Raw genomic sequence first — 18,507 nt, forward strand, 5'->3', positions numbered from 1 at the left:
GAGGTGGGTACTCACTCGAAGGGTATCGGGGAGTTCCAAAGAGTCAATTATTGGTGCTTAGTTAGTGGTATCAAGATGATGCTGATTATTGATAATTATTATAGGATTCCTCTTAATTAACAATGAAAGTTAAAAGAGGTCAATATATCACTGAATCCCAAAATTTCAGAGGTAGAAAGAGTTTTGAAAAATTAGGTAAGAAAGCTACAGGCTGCAGTGGTTCCATGATGGAAGACAGCATGGAAGGAAGAAGGAACTGGGAATCGTGACTGATTTCTAATCCTACCTTCATGCCATCTAGTCACTGGGCACCTCTCTGACAAATGTGGGTGGTGATGCCTGCTTATGAGTTTAGTGAGGGTTAATACAACAATCCACATCAAGCACCAGCAAATATAGTGGGAGAACCAAGCCCCAAACCAAGCGCCCTGTGGATTTCCCATTGAAACCCTAATTCTGAAGCCTTCCACAGAAGCAGGGGAAGACAGCTACTGCACTGAACTGGCTGAAGACAGCCTGCATGGACAGGCTGAAAGGACGTAGTCATTCCAGCACCAGTGATTGGCATCCATGGCTCATTCTGACGGTGGAAACCCAGGCTTACCCTGACCCTATTATGGCGTGTGGCAAGTATTGTGAAAGAAAAATGTATCTCAAACTTGGAAAGGGTAAAAATTGTGACTGCTCAATCTTTAAAATAGCATTCTAGAGCATGCTTCTTAAACTTTAATGTGCACCCAAAACATGCGGGCATCTTGTTAAAATGCAAGTTCTGATTCTGAAGCTGCAAGGTGGGGTCTGAGATTCTGCATCCTTTTCAAGCCCTCTGTGACACCAATACTGCTGGCCCAAATATCACTCTTTGGTATCACTCTTTGATATGCTCCACCCTCATCTGATATTCTTGAGAAATGGGATTTTGTTGTCATAGGGTATTTCACCAACAATCTATTAATATAATCAATAAAGCACAGTAATTTGAAGTCCTATAAAATTAAGGTCGTTTGCAGGCATTAATATTAATAAGATTCTATGACTTGCATTAAGTTTGTGTTGTCTGGTAGAGAAATTACTCCTAAAGTATCACAGAGGAGTTATAGCTTATTGTCTTGTAGGTTAACCTAATACAATTGTCTTGTATTTAACCTAGTATTTTTTCTTTTGCCCATCATACACACACACATATTTCCTGCAAGAATTTGAGGAAACTGTTCTTATGGCTTCCCCATTAATCAGTTAAGTAAAAACCTTGACACATGCTGTAAGTAACTCAGAGCATTACCAACATGCTCTTCTCTTAGCGAAGGGAAAAAGCAGCAAAACTGCTTTGTTTGTTCCAAAGCTACTGTGCAATGTAGCTGCACGTTACAACAGTACATACCAGGAAGGGATGGTGGGCCACTGGAGAAATTATTCTAATAGAACATTAGAGCACTAGAAAGAAACATTTAAACTTCATCTATTTACGCCTTCAGATACGATGACAGCCAGTAGAGGGCTGTATGAATTCACTGAGGACTTTCCTTTTGCTTAGTCTGCTTAAGCCAAAGATTTTATCTTCACAGATTGTCTCCCAAACAAAGCCCAGTCATCTTAGCTGCAACAAAGGCCAATCGTTTTACCATTTACCGCCTCCTGCACCTACGTTCAGCCTGTGTTTATCTCTACTGCCAAGATCAGCCTCAGGGGTCCCTGGAATCAATCACCAGGCTACTGAATAAGCCATAAGCTGGAGCATTCGAAGGATGTCTGCCGCCACCTTAGTTAACAAGCCTTTACAAAGAAGGACCCAGAAGTGATCCAGCAGGCTCCTTCCGCACAGAGCCAGGCTGTGTCGTCAAACTCAGACCAGAGCTGGCCTTGTGAGAATAGATAGATGGCTTCTGCAGACAGATGTCACATTTAGCAACTAATGATACGACTTCAACAATGGCTCATCCTGGAAGACGTTCGAGGATATAGAAACACGTATGACTTTTTTCTTTAGTCCACAACTGTAATAGGTAAAATGGGAAACTGGGGACCTGCCAGGGCCAAGGAAACTAAAGAGTCTATCTAAGTCTGACTCTGCGCCCAGTGTGCCTGTAATTGCTGCCCTGCCCAGGCATGTATGTGGCTTAGCGAGCACAGCACCAACGGCGACACAGCTAACCCCGCTGAGAGACAGCTCACGGAGACAGCTAGCCGCGCTGCTGGCTACCTCACGCTGAAGGAGGCCAGACTAAATAAAGGTCCCGCACAACCACTGGGTTCATGAGATGGCAATTCTGATTCTTTTCTCCATGTTGAGACAATAGCATTGAAAGTGTCAGATTAGGTATATGGTGCCTACCCACGCCCACCGTAAACACACTGAATCCTGGAGAGTTAACATAATACTAGCTGCTGTGTATGTGTGTGAGTGTGAGTGTGAGTGTGTGTGTATGTGTGTGAGTGTGAATGTGTGTGTATGTGTGTGAGTGTGAGAATGTGTATGTGTGAGTGTGAGTGTGAATGTGTGTGTATGTGTGTGAGTGTGAGAATGTGTATGTGTGAGTGTGAGTGTGAATGTGTGTGTATGTGTATGTGTGAGTGTGAATGTGTGTGTATGTGTGAGTGTGAGTGTGAATGTGTGTGTGAGAGTGCATGTGTCCTTGGCCTCACTTTCTTGTCAACAGAAAGCGATGGAGCACCTACTCCCATCAGGAACTGTGCTGGATACTTGGGATAAGGTGGTGAGCAAGACAGTATGACCCCTGTCCTCTTGGAGACTGAGTACAGGGAAATCAACCAAAATGACACATGTGCTGTGGTCAAATAGGAAAGACATGAGCTGAGCTGATATTTCTTTAGATTTACAAAGCAACTTTTCAAAGATGGTGAGGTATGTTTAAAATATTGCCCACTGTTTCCATCCACCTCCCTCTTATCCCGGTATTTCCTCCTCCCATCAAGTCTTTCCTTTACATTCAAGCCGGGCCAGTGTGCCTCGCTGCTTTGGAGACAAGATGTAACAGTAGAGAGCAGAGAGGCAAGAATGGGTTTCCTTGCTTCTAAGTCTCCCAAGCCCTTAGGCTGCAAAGGCGTAGAGAGTTAATTCAGCAGAAAATGTGCTTTAAGAACAAGGCTTCCAGACAAGGCAGAACTCATGACAGGTGCACACATGTTGGTGAGTCCCCAAGGCAGTGGTGGTCCTCCTCTCTGCTCGACGGATGCTTCTTGATTGGCCTTGAAACCATCTATACTAAAATAATGGAGAGCCACAAGGTATAAATAGTAATCCAAGTCTGACTTTCATCAAGTCTGATTTTCATCAAAGTATAGATATAGGCAGAAGTTAACTAGCCATTGTTCCCTAACTTCCTTACTGCTGTAACTCGTTACTGCTTAATGCACTGTCCTCCCTGACAGGTGCAAGATTTGTGACTTCCCGTGACCCCTATAGATAACATTGCTATTGTAGAGCCCAGGGACTTGTGCTTCTACAAGATAACATTACTATTATAAAGCCTAAGACTGATCTTTGAAGTATTAATGTTTTTCAGACTCTGCATTCCGGAGGGACCCACTGACGCCAACCAGACCCATGGATAGGCGTGGGAATGGGTCCAACAGCCTTGAGACCCCTTCCCAGGAAATCTCCCAACTGAGAAGCTAATCTCTGCATCCCAGCCCTATGAGTTCATCCCCTCCCAACCAGCAGACCCAATTCCTTAGCCCTTTGTCTGCCAAACTATCTTTAAAAACCCTTTCTCCCAAATTCTCCAGAAGATGGATTTGAGAAATTTCTTCCATCTCTTCGCATGACACCAGCTATATTAAACTCTTTCTCTGCTGTAACCCCTGCTGTCTCAGTGTATTGGCTTCCTCTTAAGCAGCGGGCAATGAACCTGCTTGTGCTGTAACAGACTGTTCCACTTCACCATTTCCTTACCCTTGCTCTCTAGAATCTGCCTCCAAATAACCTATCTGCATGCAAACATCCTCATGGGCTCAACTTTTAGAGGAATCCAGCCTAAGACATGAACCACATCTTTAGTTGGCTGGATGGTTGGCTGGTTAGTTAGGTTTTGCCCCTAGTCTACCACTAACCAGCTGTGTGACCTGGGCTTAGCCACTTTACCTCCCAGCAACGTAGCTTAGTCATTGGTAAAATGGCGGATGTTAGAATACTCATCCCACCAGTATTTGGGGACACCTTCCATATTCCAAGCACTATTCAAAGCAGTGGTAATAGATCGACCAGCAGGAGAGACAAGGTTCCTGCCCTTGAGGAGAAGATATGTCGGTTGGAGAGGCAAACAGTAAACAATACACAAAAGAGTAAATGGCATATATAATATCAGGTGATGATGAGTACATCTGTGAGGAGGGGGTATGTGACCAGACACTGTAACAAGGCAAGGAGATGAACCAAGACAGTTGGCATGTGGGAAAGAGCTTTCAAGCAGAGGAAAGGGTGAGGAAAAGCCCTCTGGATTCTCTCTTCTCTAACCTGCCTTTGAGATTCTTCAAAGAATCTCAAGAGTTGTGTTGATCGTATTTGAATGGAAAGGAGATGGTAGTTTGGTGACATTAAACGTTTTGCTGTAAGTCACCCTTGTCACCCACAAGCTGAAATTCCTGTGTCTTTGCTTTCTGCCCTGGCCACATCCTTTCCAAGCTGCAGAATGAGGAGATGTAAAAGTCTGCCACTGGCAGAAACTTCAAAGGGAACCCAGTGGATGAAACAAACCACTCACCCAGCAATTATTCATGAACGAGAAAAGGTTAAAATAGCCTTACACATGAAACGCGGCTCCTCTGTGCTGTCCAAAGAGTTTAGTCAAAGGGGCCCAGGTCTCAATTCTACTTTTAAGGCTCTTTTCTTAGTCCTACATGATTTGCTAATCAGTGCATTTGTTACATGTTAGCATTTTGGTGCATGCTTTGAAGTATTACAAAAACAAAAGTTAAAAGAGGCTGAGCCTAACAAGTTACCCATTCTTCTTCCAAAGATGTAAGTCAGGCAAGTTCCTCATTGAGTCATTTACACATAAAACTTTTGCAGGCCTGGTGGGGATGAGAAAATCAAGTCAATATAAACCTCTTATGTTTAATCCTTTTCGATGGTGCCTTGCTCTGTGCCTGAGACCATACGCCAGGTTGTTAGTAACTGCCATGGTGGAGAGACTCACAGGCCTGTGAGGGAGCAAAAGTTCAGAAATGCTAAGCCACTCAAGAGTTAAGTGGAATAGAAATACCATTTGACCCAGCAATAGCATTATTAGGCATCTACCCAAAAGAGCATAAGACATTCTATTATAAAGACATCTGCACCTGAATGTTTATGGCAGCACAATTCGCTATTGCAAGGACATGGAAACAACTCAAGTGACCGTCAATTCATGAGTGGATTACTATTTGGTATATGTTTACAATGGAATATTGCTCAATTTTAAGAAATGACAGTTAGCCAGCACTGCTTATATTATCCTGGATTGAGCTTGAGCCCATTATCCGAAGTGAGGTGACACAAGATCGGAAGGACGGGCTCCACATGTACTCGCCATCAAATTGGCACTGACTGATTAACACTATGGTGCTCAAAGGGTGGTGGTGTTCTCCAGGGATTTAGGGGTTGGGGGGGGGGTAGACCCACATCTGAGGGCTTTGGTGAGCATTGTGGAGGGGAAGGGCATACCTCTAACCCTTGCTAGGGAGAGGCAAAGATATAAAATGCGACTAAAATGTTTGTACTCTCATATTTTCTTGAAATAATAATAATAATAAAAGAATCTTGAAAAAGAATGAAGTGGAAGAGTCAGGATCTGAACAGGAATGGCCTCTCCCATTGAGCCTCATCCCAGCCTCCCGCCAAGGTCCATTGCCAAGAGCAGGGTCTTAGTTCAATGTAGCAGAAAGATGCTTGTTTAGAAGCTTTGGGCACGAAGGGGGAATTTCCTCCCTTCCCCAGTGAGTATGGGTCTGTTTGCTCACTGGGCTGCACAGCCTCAGATGCACCCAGCAGCAAAGGATCTGGGAGGTGAGAAGATGCAGGTAGATCCTCCAACCCCACCATGGCTGCCACACATGCCAGGGATGGAGGATGGCAGAGTCACCTTTAAGCATAAGAGACAGAAATTGGAGGAATAAAATGTCTCCCTAGAGCCAGAAGAGTCTTTTCTTTAAAAAACAAACCGAAATGTCAGAAATATGCTGGGAAATATTTTGGTAATGAACCTATTGACCCTTATTTGTAAAGCATTTGGAATTGTTAGGCCAGAACTACAGCTCTGAAACAAATAAAAAGAATTTCAATTTACTCTGATGATTGGATTCCTCGGGCGAACGGTATCTTTGCTGTCGGTAAAAACCAAAATGGGTCCTGACACTGAACATGCCTTTATCAGAAAATGCTTGTGTCAAGTTTAACACGGAAGGCGTCTCTTTGCCAAGTTCATGCACATTCAGGAGGTTTGGCGTGTGTGCAAAGACAGGGCAGAGTGGTGAGGCCCTGATTCCCTGCTTGTTATTTTTCACTGTATCCTTTGGCGTCACCTTCCATTCAGAGCGAGGACACTACACTGGGGTCTCATGTCCACACCTAACTCACCAGAATTTAACTGTTACACTTTGAAAAGAGGGAGAGCGATAGAGAGAGACAGAGCAAGCAAGAAAGACAAGAATAACATTTTCGGTAGCAAGCGTGATCCTATCCTCTACTCCATTAATTAGCCCATGCCCGGGAGTAAACATTAAAGGAGAGATGACTACATGTGTATGCAAGTTTGTGTACACAAAACAAGGCACGTTGTATGCTGTGAGTGATTTGAGAGGTGTTTATGAAAAATGTACACTATCTGGCATTATCACTTAGTCAGGGACTCTAGAATTTAAGCCTTAAGCAAGGTGAGGCCACACTGCACTGTCCTACAAGAGGAAGATGTTGTTTTTGGTTGTTTTTCTATGAATAGTAGGGGAAGGAACTTCCCTTGAGCCATCCACACATCCCAGTGGGCCACATGTGACCATAGATGCACACTGGAGACAGCTGGCTGAAGCTCAGACTTCAGAGCTGGTCATGAGACAAAGTAAAGTAATTAAATGAGCATATTGGTCTCATTGATGCAATTGGTCATGTAGTTTTTTTAACCTGATGTAAAAATGCACAAAATACAAGCAGTTATGAAACCCTAGGGTCTCCATTCATACAACTAAAATTTTTAAGTGCCTACTATCAGCAGGGCAAGGAATTAGAAGCCATGGGGAATTTTCAGGTAAACCCTCATGAGTGAGTCCACAAGTCTATTGGAGAGACAGGTAAATACATTGTAAATTACAATACAGGGGAGAAGGTGAATAAATGTGCAGATCATATAAAACTGTCAACAGGCATGTAACTTTAAAATATAATTATCTTTTAATTATTTACTAACATACATGACTTTGAAAGCTCTGGCTGTCATTTGCTGATAACAGTCTTGGTCTTTGTTCTGATTAGGCTAAGACTCAGTTGTATTTGCCTTTTATGTAATAGCTACCAGTCTTTTACTAATCAAAAATAATTAGCTCTTCCTCCTTGCTAACAGAATCCTAGTTTGGTTTGAGGAGGCACCTCCACTCCACCCCCACCCAAGCCTCACTTTTCCAGCCTCCCCAGGCCACTGGATGCTCACATGGCCTGATTCTGCCCAGTGAGAAGTGAGCAGGAGTCTGTGGGGTTTCTCGGAAAGCCTTTGCTTTTGTCACCTGGAGAGAGTGTAACCTACACTGAAGGCTTTCCCCATCCTTCCTTCCTTCTTCCCCTACTGGCCTCCCCCTTCCTCTTGTCTGGAAACAAACATGATTAATGGACTTGCGGCGACCACCTTGTATCCAGGAGGCAACATATAGACGAAACGGCCAAAGAAACATAAAATTGCCAGCTCTGACATCCAGTTGCAGACCGAAAGCCAGAAGACGCCTACTCCCAGACTTCTTAAGTAAGGAAAATGGCCCTATGTCTTTAACCTACTGTTTGTTATGTGGGCTTTTGCTCCTTGCAACCAAACCCCTTCCTAACCAGTCCATTCCTGAAACATATGCCAGGGAAGATGGGGCAGGGGGCAGGGGCCAGGCAAGGTCTAGAGGAAGTCAGCCTGGCTTCTGGGGTGACAGTGCTGGTCCCCCAAGGAGCTCATCATATGCACAAAGCGCCGATGGTCACTCACTCACCTATTCCTTATCCTCTCACTCGTCACACGTGTGTTATCTCTGGATAGTGCCCTTCCCTCAAAAAGTTTATGATGCAGTGAGGGTGATTAGAAATGTATACAAACAACTCGAATGTTTATAACAGCACAGGTGGTAAACTACAGCCCCGACTGTCTCTTCCTGCTGCAGTCATCTACCTTACTGACACCTTTATGTTCATCCACTCGATAAATTTTTGTGCTTTGGTCATTTTATGGATGAGGAGCCCCTGACCAAGTTAGAAATTAAGTACACCTGCAATTGAGAAGAGAGTGAGGGGCCTCCTCCCTGAAATGGGTGAAAGTTTCCAAGCAGCTTTGGTCTCCATGGGCAGAAAAGGAGAAAGGGACTTTCAGTGTGAGCAAAGACCCAGAACCTAGAGGAGAAAGGACAGGCTCCTTTGTTTGTTCTATTGGTATTTATTTTGAGCATCTATAATGTGCCAGGCAATGGTGTAGAGAGAGATGCAGTTAATAAAACAGACCTGGCCTCTGCTTCTGGGAACATGTTGGGAAATTGTTCAGAGCACAGAGAATGTGGAGGGAGTATCAAATGGGTACAGACTGTGGCAGCTTTAAACTCTGTCCAGGAATTTGTTCTTTACCCAGAAAGCAAATAGGGAGCCACTGCAGGTCATTGAGGAGGAGAGTGCCCTGGTCGTAGTTGGCTTTTAGGAATATGAATCTGGAAGCTGTCAGTTGGTTCAACTGGAGTGAGAAGAAATTAGAGACTGGAAAAACAGTTGAAGGATAAATACTAAAGCTCAGACAAGATGTAGTGAGAGCCTGAACCAAGGTAACATCAAATTGAATGTGTTTGCTGCCACCAAACCATATACTAATATCAATAGAAAATCTCAAAATGGATATATTGTCTTAAACTCATAGAAATACTATCATGTGTTGGCCTTGGAAAAGTCTCCAAAATACAGAGTTCTATTTTCTAATATCAGAGGCAACAAAGCAGAGGTCATTTGCCTGGGCCTAATCCTGTTGTAAGCTGGAAGTGGTGGTCACGTTGCCCAGTGTCCTTTGATCAATAAACTCTCAGTGTGTCAGGTTCAAAAACCAAAAAGCCTCTCATGACCTTGTAATTAATTTCAGCAAATTATAATAAAACAGAAAAAAACTGTGAGATTCAAGTTAGGAGAATGAAGTTTGAATCTCTACTTAGGGCCCTTCTAACTATATACTGTGGACAAGCTACTTAGTTAACCTCCTTCTTCCTCCTCAGTCTGCAAGCTTCAGCTAAATGTTTAGCCCACTGGCTCTCCAGGATAAAAGGCCATGATTTGTAGCTTTGTCAATTTCTGTAATTTCAATACTCCCATCGTGGTCAATTTCAAGCCACCAATGTGATGTCAACCAGCTCATTCACTTCCTAAAAAATGTAACAATTGATTCTCATAAGCCAGCATGAGCCTGCGCCGGCCTATACCACTGCTTCCAAGGCTTAGCTCCAACATCTGAAAAATGGGAATCACACACTTCTACATAGCCATTGTCAAAATTGAGGTGATATAAGAGAAAATACTCAATACAAGGCTATTAGCAGATATGAGGTATTTGATAAATATTCATTCGATATTTACTGAACACCCACTATGTAGCAGACACTGTTCCAGGAACTAAAGATTCAACAGAGAACAAAACAAGGGGTCTGCTCACCTGGAGTTGATGTTCTAAATGGGAGAGATAAATAATAATGAAAAAAGATGGATGGATAGATGATTGATAGGTAGATAAATAAGAGGTAGGTAGGCAGATAGGTAGAGATGAGAGAGAGAGATTAGATAGATAGCCAGTCAGTAGCCTGGCAGTGATAAGTACTAGGAAGAAAAATCACACCAATTAAGGATAAGGGGAGAGAGGAATGCTCATACTATTTTAGATATGGTAGCCAAGAAAGACTTCACTGATGAGGACATGTTTGATAAGAAACCTAAGTGGAATGAAGGCATGACCATGGGACTATCTGGGAAGAGTGTCCCAGGCAGTGTGAGAGCTCGTGCCAAGTCCTGGGGCAGGTGTGGGCTTGGCACGCCCCAGTGGCAATAGGAGGCCAGCGGGGTGGGAGCACCTGAGGGAGGCGACGCAGGTGGAAAGTGCGTGGGAATGGAAGCCAAGAGCAGGGGTGAGGTGGGGAAACATCTCAAGCCCTGGCCATGTATTATGAGCCTTAAAATCTCTGGAGCTGTGGTGGTCCACGGCCAGTGACAGATGGGGCTGGACTCCTGCCCCTCTGCCTTCCCTACATGGAGGAAGAACTATTTGCTCCGCTGGTGCAGACTTGCTCTTTAAATGACAAATATTAATCCAATGGCTTCTGTGTGCAGGACCCATTCTTGGCTCTAGAGATAGAAACTGGGAGCAAAACTCGAGATCTTGCTTCTCATGGACCTACCTGGCCATGGAAGGATACAGAACACATCAAAACATAAAACAAATACATTGGCTGAGCTATGAAGACAATCAAATCAGTGGGCTGACAGAGTCCCCTTTAGATATGAAAGATCCTTCTAGGCCAGGCTGCTGCTGTCACCTATGCACCACCCCCCAGTTCTAGCACAGTGCTAACTGGTGCTCAGAGTAACGATGCTCTGAATGAAAGCTCGGCAGCAACCAAAGGAGGCCAGCAACAGCCCCAGGAAATCTAGAGAGTCCCCCATTGTTCTCCTGGCACTGACTTTGTCAAATCAGAAAGTTGAGGAAATACCAACTCTTTATATAACGAAGAAATCTCTAAGACATGGGGGGTTTTGTTTGCTTGGTTTGTTTCTATTTTTGTTTCTTAAATGTTATTCTTAGGACACTCACCACAAAATCATCTGGGGTCCTTGTTAAATAAAATGCAAACGTCTGGACCCCACCCCAGGCCAACCGAAGCAGAACAGCTGGAGAAGGAGCCCAGGAAAGTGCATTTTCAACAACCTCCTAAGGAATGCTGATACTACAATATCTACTGCTCTAAAGCAAAAGGACCCAGCAGAGCAGTGGGAGGGGTCCTTGTCTCACTGCCCCCCATGAACTGTAGCAGCCCTTGGAGGGAGGGCTCCCTTCTTTCCTTCCCCCTTTTCTTTCTTTGTTCCTGTGAAATGTAAATCTCTGTGAGTTTTTCCTGGTTCCTGTGTTTTGGGGTGGGAGGGAATGCAGATGGGGGTTGGGGGAGGGAAGGATACAGTTCAGGATACCCAAGCTAGGAGTCAGAAAGGGCCTGGGAGGCATGGCCCCCTGGATGCCCAAGATCCTGGGGGGCAATGGTCTGGGATTTGGGAAGTTGTATGAGTATGAGGTATTCTTAGAAGGGACAGGAGTTGGATGGAGTTAGTTAGTCCCTACTGTCCCCCATGAGGTGTGGCCCCTTCCCTCCAACTTTTCTTCATGTTTCTTAAAGGCATTTTGGTTTTTTTAAATCTGTACAGCAAGAGCAACTTTTTCTGTCAAATAAAAATGAGAAATGCAATAATAATAATAATAATAAATAAAGCAAAAGGAAAGTGCACAAGGCTTCTTTTCATGTCAGTTGTAATTGTCTCCACAAAGCCTTCTTAAGACCACTTTTATGTAAACTTCCTTTGCAAAAACTCTGCAGCCCTAGTCACATGCTGACTCTGGTTAGAGAGATGCACTGGGAGACAGAGCCGTGTGACGGGAGCAGCCCATCAACTGACCCATTCATTCAAAAAGTTCAGAGACACCGGATGCCTTCAGCAGACGCGCCTTCCTGTCTGGGGAGCTGAAGGAGAGACTTTCTGGAATATTCCCTACCTGTAAAGAGGGCATGGTAGTGGAGGCCCCTCTCTTTGTCTCGATGGGAGCAGACATCAAATAAGTAGGCTTTGATGGGCCCATCAATGAAGTCAGCAGCAAAATCAAAGAGAACCACACCTATCATGGTGACGCTTATGGCCCAAACCAGCTTCCTCCTTGGGTTAGCAATCAAAGCTAAAAGAGAAATAAACATCAGTCTCCCAAATCCTGCTTTAGAGTGATCGGCATTTTTTTTATTTCCACCTAACCTGCCTGTCATCAAATCATCTCCCTTGCTTTCATTTTGCTTTGTTTTTCCAAGAAAAAACAGCTTCAATATTTTTTTCAGGTTTTAAAAATTATGCAAGTGAATGTCTAGATAAGACAAATGTATAGAGACAGAAAGTAAATTAGTGGTTGCCTAGGGCTGGTGCACAGGAGGCAGGAGAGTGACTGGTAATGGGCAATGGGTTTCTTTCTGGGATGACGAAAATGTTTGGGGGATTAGAGAGTGGTGATGGTTGCATAACCTTGTGAATATACTAAAAAGCACTAAATTGTACACTTTTAAATGGTACAATTTTTGATATGTGAAATATCTCTATACATAAAAATTATGCATGCTTATTGTAAATAATTCCAACTATATAGAAAAAGCTAAGGGAAATGCTTCAAATCCCAGCAAAGGTCATCTTTTGAGACATCCCTTTACGCACTTCTGCACAGATGCGAGCGTGCGGTGTTACCCGAATGCAGTGCTTCTTAAACTTTGTGCTCAACTGTCACTTGGGCAATTGCTGGACCAGTTCCCAAGACTCTGATTCTACAGGTCTGAGGTGGGCCTGAGAAACTGTATGTCCAACAGCCCCTGCTGCCGCTGCAGCTCAGAGGCCACACGTTAGCGCTGATGACAGAGAGATGTAGCACAGGCTCACCGATAGCTGACTCCCTTTATATCTGTTCACGTCAGCTACTGAAGCGCTTCCTCGCAATTTTTAACACCAAAATAATATTCATCCTATGGATATGCTGCAATTCATTCACCCAATCTCCTATTGAAGCTACACTGTCATTTCCCTCGCTGTCAGTTTATTTTTTAAACTTAAGAATAGCATGGAAAATATTCACGTTTAAAAAATCACAATATCAAAATAATTGAAAAATAAACCTACTCTCCACTTCTCACCTCCAGTCTTTACTATCCCTCCTTAGAAGCAACGATTCTCATCAGCTTTTTCTCATTCTTCCAAAAATAGCCTACACTTATACATTTATGCCTTCTCTTAAATCTATACAAATGATAACTGATTATCCTGCTTCATAATTACCTGTTCTGCTAGTATGAGAGTTAATGATCTAAAAATGTGTGCTATTTTTAAGTTGAACGATTCTTTTTTCCGGTGAAGCTTTTATGTTCTATCACCAATTACTGGTTAATTGGAAACTGATTAATGGCTGGGAAAAGTGCCTACAATCAGGTTTGGTTTTGTCCAGAACCTGCAATGCAAAAATGTTCCCTAGAGCTGCCAGGTTGATGCTCTGTACCCACTAAAGGCTCTACATAAACCTACGAACAGAATTAACTCTCCTTTGGACATACAGGTGATTTGTGGTAAATACTTGTGGAGCTATCTGGCGGCTGATCAGTTTGAGGAAATATTAAATAGAGCAGAATGGGCTCAAAAAGAAACTCAATCGATAAACATGCAAAAATATTTAATTTGGTAAAATAGATAAAAATTTAATTCTATCTTAAAATCCTCACAAAAAAAGACAACGTATGCTGATGTTTCTAGAAGTAAAGGCTCCCAAACCACAGGACATGGGTCATTCAAAGGTGGAAGTTCATCGTAACCTAGGCGAGGTCATCAATTTTAACCAATTTCTACCAAGTGTCAAAGCAATTCACGTTCTCCTGCTACGGAGTTGCACAGTAGCACACGTAGCCCTGCCTGCCCACCTCGTGCAGTCCACATACCTGATGTGACAGCGTCCCCGTTGAGGTAGAGAGCCAGGCCCAGGAGCATCATGAGGCCCAGGGTGAGGATATAGGGTCTCCGGCGGCCCCACCTGGACCGGCAGTGGTCGCTGGCTGACCCGACCACGGGTTGCAGCAGGAAGCCCAGGATGGGGCTGAGGAGCCACACCATGCTGTACAGACTCTTGGGCAGGCCCACACTGAGCAGGACTGGCGTCACATAAGCCGCCTCCACCGCATAGCAGAACTCCCGGCCGAACATGGCCATGCTGTGCATGATCAGTCTGCTCCTGGGTCTCTCCGGCGGCTCCACAGAGCCCAAGGGGCCGACCTCGGCCAGGGACTTATAGGTGTGGAGGTCAGCCTGCCCACTGTTGGCACCCATGGCCACTGGGTGCGGAACGTTCCTGGGAGCCCACCGCCTCCTGCGTGGCTCTCGGGTTTGTGCACTAAACTGGATTTGGCGTGGAGCCTGGCGGGGCAGCCAAAGGAGATGGTCGGGCTGGAGGAGGGGCTCAAATTCTTTCATGCCACTAAGATCACAAGTTATGATCAGAGAAGGCGGGTGCTGGAAAGCATGACGGGGATTAGCTGCTGTGAGCCCTCTGGCTCCTTCGCAAGTTTGAATGTTTTTCTAAAGGGATCTCCCTTTGCACCGTTCTTTCTCTCCTCTCTTCCGCTCTCTCACAATTACACATGATCCCACACACGGCTTTGAGATAATACAGCTTTATTACATAGGGGTTAAGCCAAAATATAAATGAGTTGATATCTTTTTTTTTTTTTTGAGACAGTCTCACTCTGTTGCCCGGGCTAGAGTGTCGTGGCATCAGCCTAGCTCACAGCAACCTCAAACTCCTAGGCTCAATCGATTCTCCTGCCTCAGCCTCCAGAGTAGCTGGGACTACAGGCATGAGCCACCATGCCCAGCTAATATATATATATATATATATATATATATATATATATATATATACACATATATATAAAATGTATGTATGTGTGTGTGTATATATATATATTTTTTTTTTTTTAGTTGTCCAGCTAATTTCTTTCTATTTTTTTTTAGTAGAGATGGGGTCTCACTGTTGCTCAGGCTGGTCTCTAACTCCTGACCTCAAACGATCCACCTACCTTGGTCTCCCAGAGTGCTAGGATTATAGGCCTGAGCCACCGCGCCCAGCCTTGATATCTTCTTATAAACTTCTTTTTATACATATATTCTCTCTTTTCCTGACTCCAAAGTTTTCTACACACACAGCTCAGGCACCTAGTAACTTGACTTAAAATGGTGGGAGGCCACACCCTTCCTCAAATCACCCACTCTCTTGTAGCACCCTCATTTTTCTCCTTGTTGCACTTAATGCATTTTATAATTAGCTAGTTCTGTGTTTATTCCATATCCTATGTTAGTCTTTGATCTCCTTAAGAGCAGAGACCAGGTCTGTTTTGCTCATATTGGTATCCCCAGCACCTAGGATAGGTATGATACCTGGCACCTAGTAAGTTTTCAATAAATGTTTGCTGAAGGGATTATTGAATGAATAAAATATATATACTACATTTCGTGGTGCCAATCAACTGCCTGTTGAAGTAAAGGCTCCCTCACCGCAGAATATGTTTCATTAAAGGGTGGAAGTTCATTTTAACCTAGGTGAGATCATCTGTTCTAACCAATTTCTACCAAGTGTCAAAGCAATTCACGTTCTCTTGCTAGAGTTGCACAGTAGGACATGTATCCCTGCCTGCCCACCTCATGCAGTCCACAGACCTGATATAACAGCGGCCCCGCTGAGGTAGAGAGCCAGAGCTTCCCCCAGGTAACCTGGGCTTCTGGGTCCAGGTAACACGGCCTTTCCCATCATCCCCACAGCCCTAGGAGTGGTCCTGGCTTCCTGTTTTTGCTCCCTTCTGGGTAGCCTATCCCCCAGGCTTCTCTGCTCTTTCACCACTAGTATAATTCTCTATATTAAATTTCCTCTGTTTTAAAGACTTCCAGTGGGTCATATTTTTCTTGCTGGACCCTGATTTCAAATGAAAAGTCTGAGTTGTACAGAAAACACGATCTCACGGGAAAGGCCCTAAAAATGGTTCAAGAGTAAGACCTGGGGTCAGAATATTAAAGCTTCCATTCTGATGCTGCCTCTTCCTAGCTGTATATCCCTGGGCAAAACACTTAAACTGGTGTTTCTCAAACCGTGTGTCAAGGCACCCCAGACATTACAGTGAACTCACAGGGGTCTCCCAGGATATTTAGAAATTTTAAAATCCTCTTGTGATTGACTATTGAAGAACAGCTGCGATGCTGTATGTGTTGGACCTTATTGGCTACCTATCCAGCATCCATCCTCCACTCTGTCCAACCTGATGGAAGCTGGATTAGATTCTGGAATGCAACCCTTCCTCACATGCCCATGTGCTCTGGGAAACTGAGTCTGGGGCAGCTCCAAGAGCAGGCTGGCTCTATCCAAGGATGCCCTCCACCCAAGACTGGTATATGAGTGACTTGTAACTTAACTCAGTTCAACGAGACACAAGATAAGGTTTGCTGAGGGCTCCTGAGATCTTCTCTTCTTCTGAATGTTGCTATCTTTGGGTGTAAGATCCAGAACTTGCACCAGCCTGAGAATAAAGCAAACACATGGAGAATGGAAAGCTGGCAGCCCAGAGAATTGCAGGGAAACAGGGACTGAGTGACTGGATACAGGCAGTCGTTTTACAACTCACCATCTCCCTGGACTTCAGGCTGCCAGACAAAACATGTCCTTCATGGTTTGGACATTGTTACATGCAGCTGAAGCCACCCTGATCTGATATAGGTGAAAGTATTTTGCAAATTATGAAGTGCAGTGTAGTTGCTGCTGAAGCCTGGAATGTGCTTAGACGGAAAACATGGACAGAGACAAGAGGCCCAGGTGCAACCAATCACCCTGTTTCATGTGGTTTGTTTTATTTATCACCATACAGTTTGTGACATCTCATCACTTGCTAGATTGTAGTATTAAGAGTATAAATAAATGTATATCAAACTATGTCTTCAAGAATATAATTCTTCTGCCACTAGGATTTGCCATCTTTAATTGCCTGCTTCTCTTCGACCCTCCTGAAAGCTTCCTATTTTCTCCTTACCTGCTCCCTTGTCTATTTCTAAATCTACAGTTTGTTAAAAGACAAGTAAAAAAAAGAGGAATGTGTAGTATTTTCTGCACAGGGTCTTGGACTCTTCAGAAGAAGGGAAGTATGGGTTACTTACAATAGCTACTAACCTAGCTTATATACATTCATTTTTCCAAAAGTTCATAACCTATAAAACCCAATTTTTCATTCAAACATTTTGTATAAACTCAATTAATTGGTATTTTAAGCTAGCCCATGTTTATTCAGATTTTTGCCAACTTGCTTATATCTTTTCCCTCACCAATCCATTCAATAAATACCTTTCTGAGCACCTATTCTAACAGTAGCCCAGGTGAAAAGACTTGGTACATATCCATTAGGACAGTGCTACTCAAAGTGCAGACATTGAACTAGAAGCGTTATAATCATCTGGAAGCTTGGTAGAAATGCAAATTCATGGCTCCTGCCCCAGACCCCCTGCATTAGAATCTCTGTAGATGGGGCCCAGGAATCTGTGTTTTAATAGTATCTCCAGATGGTTCTTTTGTGTGCTAGAGCCACTACTCTGGGAACTTATGGCCTAGTGAAGGGTTTTGTAAACTATAGTAAAATCAATTACTATCCCTGAAGATATATTTACAAAGCTCAATGGGAAGGAGCTAACAATTACTGAGCACCTAGGATGTTCAGACATCTCACAAGCATTGTCTTAGACATCACAATGATGAGTGAGATTTGAACCCAAGACCCTTGTGACTCCACCATTCACAATCACTGCATAAAACTACCCCAGGATTGAGAAGCACAGGAAGTTTCACAAAGAAGGCTGTGTTTAAGCCAAGTCTGAATTTGCCAGATCAACAAGCTGGAGCAAAAGGATTATTGTTAGTCCTGGAAAATAATGCAGTGTATGGAAAGGAATGGAAACAAGAGACCACAGTACATTTAGAAAGTTCAGGGCCAGGCACAGTGGCTCACGCCGAATACTCTGTGAGGCCAAGGCAGGCCGGATGGTTTGAGGTCAGGAGTTCGAGACCAGCCTGAGTGAGACCCCATCTCTTCTAAAAGTAGAAAGAAATTAGCTGGACAACTAAAAATATATAGAAAAAATTAGCCAGGCATGGTGGCGCATACCTGTAGTCCCAGCTACTTGGGAGGCTGAGGCAGAAAGATTGCTTGAGCCCAGGAGTTTGAGGTTGCTGTGAGCTAGGCTGATGCCATAGCACTCTAGCCCAGGCAACAGAATGAGTCTGTCTCAAGAAAAAAAACTTTGTTCGGGTAGCCCAATATAATGTGGGGAGCAGTAGGTAGGGATGGGACTACATAGCTAGGAAGAAGTCTTATTGTAAATAAGGGTTGGCTATGTAAATTAGTACATAGTACATGCTATGTAAATTAATTTATATCTTATTCTGTAGGGGAAAAGACCACCACTGAAGAATTTTGCAGGAAAAAACTAGTATGTTGTCA

At 43.8% G+C, this 18,507-nt stretch overlaps 1 protein-coding gene across 1 annotated transcript in view; it reads right to left on the reverse strand.

Moving 5' to 3' along the window:
- The window catches only part of SLC45A2 (solute carrier family 45 member 2), a 34,587-nt gene extending 20,172 nt beyond the window's left edge, over positions 1-14,415 (reverse strand). The window contains exons 1-2 of the mRNA XM_012758133.2: positions 13,921-14,415; positions 11,961-12,137 (exon numbers count right to left, since the gene is read on the reverse strand). Coding sequence (XP_012613587.2) covers positions 11,961-12,137; positions 13,921-14,305 — 562 coding nt within the window. The 5' untranslated portion in view covers positions 14,306-14,415. The remainder of the gene's footprint in view (positions 1-11,960; positions 12,138-13,920) is intronic.
- Positions 14,416-18,507: the final 4,092 nt, after the last annotated feature.

Source organism: Microcebus murinus, chromosome 11 (assembly GCF_040939455.1).
Source record: "Microcebus murinus isolate Inina chromosome 11, M.murinus_Inina_mat1.0, whole genome shotgun sequence".
Lineage (NCBI taxonomy): Eukaryota > Metazoa > Chordata > Mammalia > Primates > Cheirogaleidae > Microcebus > Microcebus murinus.